This window comes from Odontomachus brunneus, unplaced genomic scaffold (genome assembly GCF_010583005.1).
Source record: "Odontomachus brunneus isolate Ranch 3 - 2012 unplaced genomic scaffold, Obru_v1 Obru_scaffold_032, whole genome shotgun sequence".
NCBI classification, from domain to species: Eukaryota; Metazoa; Arthropoda; class Insecta; order Hymenoptera; family Formicidae; genus Odontomachus; species Odontomachus brunneus.
In genome coordinates, this window is record NW_022639482.1 from 1,077,619 (window position 1) to 1,088,571 (window position 10,953).

At 35.6% G+C, this 10,953-nt stretch overlaps 1 protein-coding gene across 3 annotated transcripts in view; it reads right to left on the minus strand.

Moving 5' to 3' along the window:
- Positions 1–4,200: 4,200 nt before the first annotated feature.
- The window catches only part of LOC116843400 (protein CEPU-1-like), a 36,203-nt gene continuing 29,450 nt past the window's right edge, over positions 4,201–10,953 (minus strand). Inside the window, exon 10 of one of the 3 annotated variants that reach the window (XM_032813788.1) lies at positions 4,201–4,387. In XM_032813788.1, coding sequence (XP_032669679.1) covers positions 4,347–4,387 — 41 coding nt within the window. In that variant the 3' untranslated portion in view covers positions 4,201–4,346. Of the gene's footprint in view, positions 4,388–4,780; positions 4,965–8,265; positions 8,698–10,953 lie in introns of those variants that run through there. The other 2 variants (XM_032813787.1, XM_032813786.1) reach the window with 2 other exon arrangements.

The window sequence follows — 10,953 nt, forward strand, 5'->3', positions numbered from 1 at the left end:
TTTCGATAATACGAGCAAAATCCAAGAAAACTACGAAGTTGTTTTTTAAATTGCGAAATTGGCCAATCCGAAACAATAAAAATTTTTTCTGGATCTTTCGAAATCCCTTTGTCAGAAATAAAATAACCCAAATACTTTACAGATCTTTTAAAAAAACATTTTTCAGGATTCAACTTTAAATGAACAGATCTCAACCTTTGAAAAACAGTTCTCATTTGTTCAATCATTCCTTCAAAAGTTTTTTCATAAATTAATATAACATCATCTAAATAAATTAAACAAAATTTATAAAGAAACGTTTGCAAGACCTGTTCCATTAACCTTTGAAAAGTAGCCGGTGCATTACACAAAAGGCAAAACTGTGAATTGCCATAAACCTTTTCATTGAAATAGCTCTCTTCTCTTTATCCTCAGGACGCAGCTTAACTTGCCAATATCCACTTTTAAGATTTAAAGTTGAAAACCATAAATTTCCCGACAACTGATCAATAGTATCATCGATACGCGGAATAGGAAAAGAATCTTTAGTTGTTATTAAATTTAACTTTCTAAAGTCCACACAAAAACGAATCGAACTATCTTTTTTCTTAACCAAAACCTCAGGAGACATCCAAGGACTTTGAGAACTTTCTATAACCCCTTTCCTCTCCATTTCCTTAATAATTTTATCTACATCTGCACGTAAATGAATAGGAACCCGACGAGGAACTTGTTTGATTGGCTGTGGATTATTTAACTTGATCTCGTGTCCTAAAACATTGCAATTTCTAGCTACGATTTCTTCAGAGAAAATATCCTGGAACTCAACTAAAATTTCCGCAAAAGATTTTTTTTGAGAAGAACTCAAATTTTCCGAATCCCGTTTAAATAACTCTAACAAAAATTGAAGGAAATGTATTAGAGTTCTCAGCCCTGATGATGCAAACTGCAACGTTTGCGAAACGTTGGCACATCGCTGATTTAAGACACGACTCCATTCCGGAAGCTATACCTAGACAAAATGAAGGAATGTTTTCATTTTCAATTCGAGCACAAACAAAATTTTTCTTATTATTTTTTAACTGAGAAAAGTCTAGAACTGAATGAAGACAAGATTTCACTTCTGTAAACGATAAGAAATCACTACCTATAAAACAGTCTTCTTCCATATCTACTACAAACATAGACAATTCTACTGAAAATTTTCCTAAATCTACTTTCATACTCGCTTGATGTCGGACTGGAACCATTTCACCAGTAGGATAACTCAAAAGACTGTTTTCAACCGGAAAAACTTCCTTCGTAACTTCAATAAATTTACTACTTACTAAAGAAACATCTGAGCCAGTATCGATTTTAAAATTACACTGCTTATTATCAATCATTTCTTTAAACTTAAAAACATTCTTATTCATATAACCCGACTTTAAATTAATTGGGGGTAACTTTTCCGTTGCCGAACTACCCCCATTCCATTCGGCAAAACCTAATTTTTTTGAATCCCTATTTCTAGTGACGGACATTCAACTCGAAAATGTCCTAATTTTCCACATTGCCAACACTCTTTTATAGAATTATCAAAATTTCGTTTATTATCTGAATTACGCTTAAAATTTCGCTTTTTACTGATCCTAGGTTTTTCATTATTTTTATAAATAAATTTACTCTGACCAAAAGGAAACTGTTTAAAATTTCCAGGGTTTCCACAATTGTTTATAAAATCCCTTTTCCCAAAATTATTAAAATTTCTCTCCTGAATTACTTCAATAATCTTAGCCCTTTCCATCGCCTTAACCAACGAAGTAACTCCTTCTAATTGTAACGTCTTTCTAACAAAATCACCAGAAATTGCTGAAATAAATTGTGCACATGAAATTTTATCCCGAACCGGAAAAGAGCATTCAGGAAAAGCCGAACGTGCTAATCTTTCAAGTTCCACTCCAAAAGAAGCATAATCCTCCCCGAACTTTTGTTTCCGATTCGTAAAAAGGGCATAGGAATTTTGTGACATACTCTCCCCAAAACGTAACTCCAGTTTTGATCTTAGCTCTTTAAAACTAAAATTTTCTAAATCTTCTATCGACTCCAAAACTGCACACGCCCTTCCCTTAAGTTTGAAGCAAGTGCGATAGTCTTTGACGTTTCATCCTATTGATTTGCGCGTGCAACTAAATCAAATTGAGAGAAATATTCTTGCAAGGAAATTGAACCATCAAAAGTATCCAGTTTTAATTTGAGACCCAATCCTATACGCGTCCCAGTCTCTCCCGAAACGTTTTCTCTCGTGAAAACCATATTCGCCCTCTCATTCCGATTCGAAATATTAATGGGGGGACTTAGCTGAGAATAGTGATGACGCTGTAACTCCTCATCACACCGACGACGCACTTGTGCAAATTCTTCTCGCACCCGTGTCCGTTCCTCTCGCATTTCCCCGATTTCACGCAACAACGCTCAGAGATCCTGTTCAGCTTCCCTCGAAGAAGACCTTAACTCTTGTATCCCTTCCGGTTCCGGAAAATGCGACTCTCTTTCCGCGGAAGCCGACACTAAAGCTGCTGCCTGACTTCGAGTCCTCACTGGAGAATGTACCAACGCCATTTCCTTTTCTTCTTTCTTTCACCACACACGAAAAAACACACGCGACCGACCCGAATGCTTTTCAAGCTCTACTGAATGTTTTTTTTTTTTTTTTAATATATCCTGGACGAGCCCCAAAATGTTACACTCGCGAGCGCGGGGGAAAGAACTACAACAGTTTTTAAAAAAAGAAGTAGCCTTTATTCTTTGAGCAGAAAAGAATACGCCGGGAAAACCGTTCTCTCTTAGCCAAAACGTCCGCACGTTGCTGAAGCTGTCAAGAGACTCCCTTCAGCTTTCAAAACAAACAGCACACCGACCGTTGCTAAGGATCACTTATAAGCCGCGAATTTCAGGAGCGACATGAATACGGCGCCTCGATGCGCCCGCAACAATATGATAGCTGCATTTTATTCTTTTTGTGTTAAAAAGCTTTGCTCTAATTTTGTTGCACTTTCGTTATCATTTGATGCCACACGTCGTTTTATGGTTTTTCTATATATTTGCTAACATTTAATTTGCAATGGGAAATCTTGCTGAATAATGCCAGCATCTTGCAGACATACTATTGTTACGTCCCGTAGGGCCTCACATACTTTTACATTGCGTAAAGACCGATTACTTATCCGACCGGGTTATAAAAGTCAAGTACACAAAAGGAACACGTAGATCTCGAGCCTTACGAAAGAATTATGAATCATACCACCTACAATTACGCATGTCCATACATGACCTGATCGAATATTTCCCGAATTTCTATTTTTTCCCACCAATCCGAGCCTCATCTTTGTTACTAAGCAAGACATCTCCAACGAATCCGGTAATCGCCATCCCCGAAATTTCCCATTTTTCGAAACTATAAAAAGTCCGACCCATATGATTTCTGGGTCTTATTATCATTACGACGTCTACGAGTATCACTTCTGTATTCATTCACTTATTATCATTACGACGTCTACCAGTACCACTTCTGTAATTTTTATTGTCATTACGACGTCTACAAGTATCACTTCTGTATTCAATCATTTATCATTATGATGTCTATGAGTATCACTGAAGATTCAGAATCGAAGGAAGCAATTAACTTAGGAGATCCAGGACCATCCATTTCTCTCCTCGCACACACTAACAGTAAGTTATTGTTTTATTATCCGGTTTTCCGTGTCTCAATTTTGAATAAGTCCGGACAGACATATCTTTTCTTTGTCGGAAATCCAATCGCAATAATTCCGGTGAATATTAATTAGCGGCAGAATTTCCAAAAAGCGGGTTGTCCCTTCCTCGTTGTAGTGGGACGCCGGTCTTGCCAGCAACGGAGTGATCTGCGCGACGCTCTTGAAACGCTGGAGCTTCTATCTTCCTCCTCGGACGCCCTTTAGCGCGGAGTATTCGAGCGGATAACCCGCAGAGCGTTATCTCGATATTTAAAACTAGAAAATCTACCCCCCTTCCCTCTCCACTTACAGCCATTCTCTCTAGATTCGCATCCTCGTCCACTATCTCCACCTCCTCCTCCATCTTTCCCTATAAGTTATTTTCCACCCCCCTCACCTCCCGACGATCCTGAATATTAATGCTCATCCTCAACCCATACGCTGACACACACTCACTCACACACACACACACCACCACGATTGTAACTATAAATAAATCGAATTTTATTCCTTTGTTAAAAAACATTAATTTTTGTTTACCCGTCCTCTCCTGTTATCGCTCAAGGTCAAGTCCTGAGTAAAGAGATTCAGTTCTCTGACTCGAAATCGGACCGCTCGCCGTACGTCGTCGGGCTAGTAAAGTGATCCTTCTGGTCGTTGACTAGCTCTTCGACCTATAAGTACAGGTGAGGCTTTCCTTATGTTGCGTTCTCCTACAGGACGTAACACTATGCACAGTATAATTTGTAAAACGTGCTCTTTATACATTTAACTATTTGGGTAATAATTGTTATATCTATACATAAATTACAACAGTCCATTCTATATTTTTATTCATATTATATATACATCACTTAAATTTGCAAAGTATAATTTGTAAAACGTGCTCTTTATACATTTAACTATTTGGGTAATAATTGTTATATCTATACATAAATTACAACAGTCCATTCTATATTTTTATTCATATTATATATACATCACTTAAATTTGCAAAGTATAATTTGTAAAACGTGCTCTTTATACATTTAACTATTTGGGTAATAATTGTTATATCTATACATAAATTACAACAGTCCATTCTATATTTTTATTCATATTATATATACATCACTTAAATTTGTTATCAAATATTATAATCGAAACATATAATGAGCAGCGTACTTAAAATTAACGATAATATCTTTATCTTATTATACGATTCACTTGCGCTGACTGCAGAACGATGCGACATGGACACCACCTTCACCACTACAAAAAGAGACAGATATATATACACACACACACCCACACCCACACCCACCCACCCACACACACACACACACACACACACGCGCGCATATATAAATACAGGATGTAAAAAAATTAGACCGACAAACTTTGAGTGGAAATAGAGGACATAAAAACAAACATATTTTGTTAATAATGTTTTTCTCTACGACGCTTCGTTTTAATATTACAGGGTACAAAATAGGAATTTTATGATTTTAATAAAAAACAAACATATAAGTGGAAAAATTAAATTTATTATAATTACACATATATATTTTAATCTTCAAAAAACAATGAACAAAAAAACGGAACAAAAATGCGCAATTGATTAGCTCAATTTATAATGAATGTTTTACGAGGGCATATGAAAACTCTCATTTATGAGACACCTATTGAAATAGAAGCAGAATTGGTAACCCGAATTACTGCTGCAACATATCAAGTTCAAAATATTCCTGCAGTCTTCGAGCATGTGAAACAATCAATGTTTCGACGATGTCATTTTTGGGTTGAAGCAAATGGAGGAATTTTTGAACATTTATTATAAATTGAGCTAATCAATTTTTGTTTCGTTCTTTTGTTCATTGTTTTTTGAAGATTAAAATATATATGTGTAATTGAAATAAATTTAATTTTTCCACTTATATGTTTGTTTTTTATTAAAATCATAAAATTCCTATTTTGTACCCTGCAGTATTAAAATGAAGCGTCATTGAGAAAAATATTATTAACAAAATATGTTTGTTTTTATGTCCTCTATTTCCCCTCAAAGTTTGTTGGTCTAATTTTTTTACCCTGTATATATATACAGGGCGACTCACACTTTCCTCCGGGAATTTTGTGGGGACTTAGAATGGGTTGATGTGAACATAAAAGTCCTATACCGTTTTGCGAAATTCACAATAATAGTCGAGATATTAATTAAAAAAGATTAAGGAAAAACGCACGCTGAATGGTAGAGGAAGGACCGCTCGAGTCACAGCGCAGCCCAGTAATATAGCGCGCGGATGTCGCGCGCGGTGATTGGAAAACAATGCACCACTGTCTATACTTATACCGCTGCGCTCCTACGTCTTGCCGCACCGCGCCGAGATAAGAATAGGCAGTGGTGCATTGTTTTCCAATCACCGCGCGCGACATCCGCGCGCTTTATAACTGGGTCGCGTTGTGACTCAAGCGTCCTCTACTATTTAGCGTGCGTTTTTCCTTAATATTTTTTAATTAATTTCTCGACTATTATTGCGAATATCGCAAAACGGTATAGGACTTTTATGTTTACATCAACCCATTCTACGTCCCCACAAAATACCCGGAGGAGAGTGTGAGACACCTTGTATATATATATATATATATAAAATATTCAAATAAATCTTATAAATATTTTGTAAATATTTTATAAATATTTTGTGCTGTCTGGGTATATATGTTTCATCCTTTTAATTTTAAAAATTACAAAATTATCTTGTAAATTACAAATCTGGATGTCTTTTATATGTCCATTGAACGTCCATCGGATTTCCTGTGGACTTTACCAGATGTATACCCATGAAATGCGGATTTTCCTAACAGATGGTGTCACACATACGTTCTTACGCGTGGTGATTTAACATATATAGTATTTTGTTTGGCTATTCTTAACCTACAAAACCATACATGTGGAAAATTGTGACAGTGTAAATATCATAGTCTTTTTCTGCTTTGAAAATGTCGAATTTCGTACAAAAAAAAACCATTTGCGGGAGGTTTTGCGGTTGATTCATTACTTCATTTTGAAGAAAACTGCTGCTCAAACTTGTCGAATACTTATAGGAGCTTACGGTGAGCATGCACCATCTCAAGACACTTGTGAACGTTGGTTCAATCGATTCAAAACTGATGATTTTGATGTGAAAGACAAGGCTAAGGGAAAACCACCGAAAAAATTTTAAGATGCAGTGTTGCAAGCATTGTTAGACGAAGACTCCACTCAAACTCAATCACAATTGGCGGAAGTATTAAATATGACTCAAAAAAGTGTTAGCGAGCGTTTGCGCGCGATGGGAAAGATTCAAAAAGAAGGAAAATGGGTACCACATGATTTGACTGAAAGATAGATGAAGAATCGAAAAGTCACCAGCAAACTCCTGCTGAGAAGACATCAACGGAAGAGTTTTCTGTATCGAATCGTCACAGGTGATAAAAAATGGATATATTTCGAGAATCCCAAACGAAGAAAATCATGAGTTGATCCAGGGCAACTATCAACATCGATTGCAAGATCAAATCGGAAAGAAGACAATTCGGAAAGAAGACAATGCTCTGTGTTTGGTAGGATCAAAAGGGTGTTGTTTATTATGAACTTCTCAAATCTGGTGAAACGGTTAATGCTGCACGCTACCGACAACAAATGATCAATTTGAATTATGCATTGATCACAAAACGTCCGAAATGGGCCCAAAGACATGGAAAAGTGATTTTGCTACATGACAATGCGCCGGCCCACATCACAAAAGTTGTTAAGGAAACTTTAAAAGAATTGAATTGGGGTGTGCTACCTCACCCGCCGTATTCGCCGGACATTGCTCCTTCGGACTATCACCATTGTTCCGGTTGATGGCGCACGGATTGGCTGAGCAGCATTTCGCTAATTTCGAAGAAGTGAAAAAAATGGGTCAATTCATGGTTTGTTTCGAAAGATGAATGTTTCTATCGTCGCGGAATCCATCTTTTGCCAGAAAGATAAGAAAAAGTTGTAACGTCGAATGGCACATACTTCAAATAAATAGCTTTAACCATTCACTTCAAATTAATATGTGTATTTTCTTTAAAAAATCCGTATTTCATAGGTATATACCTGGTAGTATGTCCTCCAATTTCATAAACGGATATTCCGCAAACGTCCATTGAGTCTCCGAAGGACGTAAAACGGATGGTTTATAGATATCCTCAATATCCTTAAAGGACATCTTATGAATATCTATAGGATATCCATGTGCTATCTGGACTTTATATAAATATTTTATGCATATATCTCTTACTTCTCTTTTATTATATGAAATATTTGAACTAAATAGTTAATTTTTGTAGTCGTACTAAATAATATTATAAGAAAATTATAATTACTGCTTCGGCTGCATATGGGGATAATAAAAAACACTTAATATAAGTTAAAAAAATAGCGCAGTAGCCAAAGTGATAGACTAGAAACTTGAAGGTTGACTAGAAACTCTAAGGTTTCGAGTTTGCCTCCGACCAGTAGTGCTGGGCAAATTTTCAGGCATGAAAATAGGGAGAAATCAAATAAAAGAGTTAAATTTTATTTAAAATAAACATAAGTTGATTAGTTGCGATCGTTTCTACAAGTTATATTTTTTATTAAAAAAATTGAATGGTATTAAGTATATTATATTAACCTGAACTATTATATTAACTTGAACGTTCCGTACAAAGTTTCTGTAATATTAATAGAATATGGATGACTGGAGTAGACAAATATTTTCATGTTATTAGAAGATTAATGGCAAGTTTATTAACCTCCATGTAATGTTAGCATCTTACAATTTAAAGTTGCTGTAACCTTATGGCAATATTGATGTACTGTGAGGGTAGATCAAAGAAGAATTTGTTCTTAATGTTTTTGTAAAATTTTTCCAACAAGTAAATATTTTTTTACAAAACTCCTTCACTAAAAACGCCGTCTTAGGTCCGCCATATTGATTTTTCGGAAAAAGCCCTACGGTACATTAAAATAGATATATTAAACTAACATTTAAGCCTCGACAGAAATTTTTCGTGCAAATGAATTCTGGATAGAGGAAGAGATCTTTTATAGAAAATGCCTCATATACAGGGTGTTTCAGAACAATCAACGAAGCTCTCGTGAGAATGTAGAGCAGGTTAAAATAAATATAAAAGTCCTATATCATTTTACGATATTCATAATAATAACCGAGAATTAATTACGAAAGATTAAGGAAAAGCGTGTGCTGAATGGTAAAGGACGGACCGCTCGAGTCAAAGCGCAGCCCAGTAATATAGCGCGCGGATGTCTCGCGTAGCGATTGGAAGACAACGTATCACTGCCTATACTTATATCGCTGCGCTCCTACGTCTTGCCGTACCGCACCGAGACATAAGTATAGGTAGTGGTGCGTTGTCTTCCAATCGCCACGCGCTATATTACTGGACTACGCTGTAACTTGAGCGGTCCGTCCTCTACCATTCAGCTTTTCCTTAATCTTTCGTAATTAACTTCTCGGTTATTATTACGAATATCGCAAAACGATATAGGATTTTTATATTTATTTTAACACGTTTTACGTTCTCACGAGAGTTTCGCAGATTGTTCTGAGACACCCTGTATGTATGTGTGTGTATATACAGGGTGTCTGACTCGTACCGTACCGGAGTTAATATATAGTTAGAATAGGTCGGGATGAGTAATGGAATGGGTGTTTTTTTTTTAAACAACCACGTAACATTTTGAGATATTAACAACGAAAGATTTCTACCGAGCGGCAGCCCATTGGCCAATCAGCACACGCGCTATGATGAGACGAACGCTGTACGCGCTGTAGCATTGGCATGACAGATTAGCCGGCCCAGCCTCCTAGCAACGCGTTTTCCTCGTTGCTCATATCTCAAAATTTCATGTGGTTATTTAAAAATAGACATCCATTCTATTACTCACTCCGACCTATTTTAGCTATATATTAGTTCTGGTACGGTACGAATCAGACACTATATATATACAGGGTGTCCCAGATCACATTCACAATCTCTTGTGAGGACGTAAAGCGGATTGAAATGAACACAAAAGTTCTATATCGTTTTGCAATATTCGCAATAAATCTCAAGATTTTAATTAAAAAAGATTGGTGAATGATCACGCGCGATGGTATATGAGCTGCAATTGCGCCATTTGCCGTTGTATACTTGTACATTAAGTCAAACTGAACAAAAAAGTCCTCTATCATTTTGCAAATAACAATAGATTTTTAGATATTAATTAAAAAAAAGTTGTGCATTATGGTACATAATCATGTAACAATTTTCTTTGATTAATATCTAAAAATCTATGTTGTCATTTGCAAAATGGTAGAGAACTTTTTGTCCAGTTTGACTTAATGTACAAATATATAACGGTAGACGGCGCAATCCATCATATCCAGCTCATCTACCATATCACGCATTATCATTCACCAATCTTTTTGAATTAAAATCTCGACTATTATTGCGAATATCGCAAAATCGTATAGGACTTTTGTGTTCATCTCAATCCGCTTTCCGTCCTCACGAGAGATTGTGAAGATGATCTGGGACACCCTGTATACAGTGTGTCCCATAAGTTCGGCAACGGCAAGAAAACTCGGCGGGGGAGCATTTTAAAGAAAAATGTTTCAAATAAAAATTGTAAGGCAAAAAGTCGCATTTAATGACAGTAGTTATTTGATGACCTAAGATGACGTCGCCAAGGTCAGGACAAGGTCAACTTTGCCTTTTTAGATAGAAATACATATTTTTTTATTACGGAATTTTATTCCACGTAAAAAAGCAAACAACTTTTGTTTGAAAAAATTTTTTATACGACCTCTATTTTCTAAGATATTTACGTAAATATCTACAAAATTATTGGTTTCAATAATTTTTTACTTGAATTCTGTCAACTTTACCGAAAAATATCAAGAGATAAAAATTATTTGTTTTGTTCTCATAGAGCTCTGAGGATTTTTTCAGAATTTTATATTAATTTTTTAGTACTGCATTTTCTTGCATTTTCTTGAAGTACTAAAAAGTTAACACAAAATTCTGAAAAAATTCTCAGAGCTCTTTGAAAACAAAATAAGCAATTTTTATCTCTTAATATTTTTCGGTAAAGTTAATAGAATTCAAGTAAAAAATTATTGAAACCAATAATTTTGTAGATATTTACGTAAATATCTTAGAAAATAGAGGTCGTATAAAAAATTTTTTCAAGCAAAAAAAATTT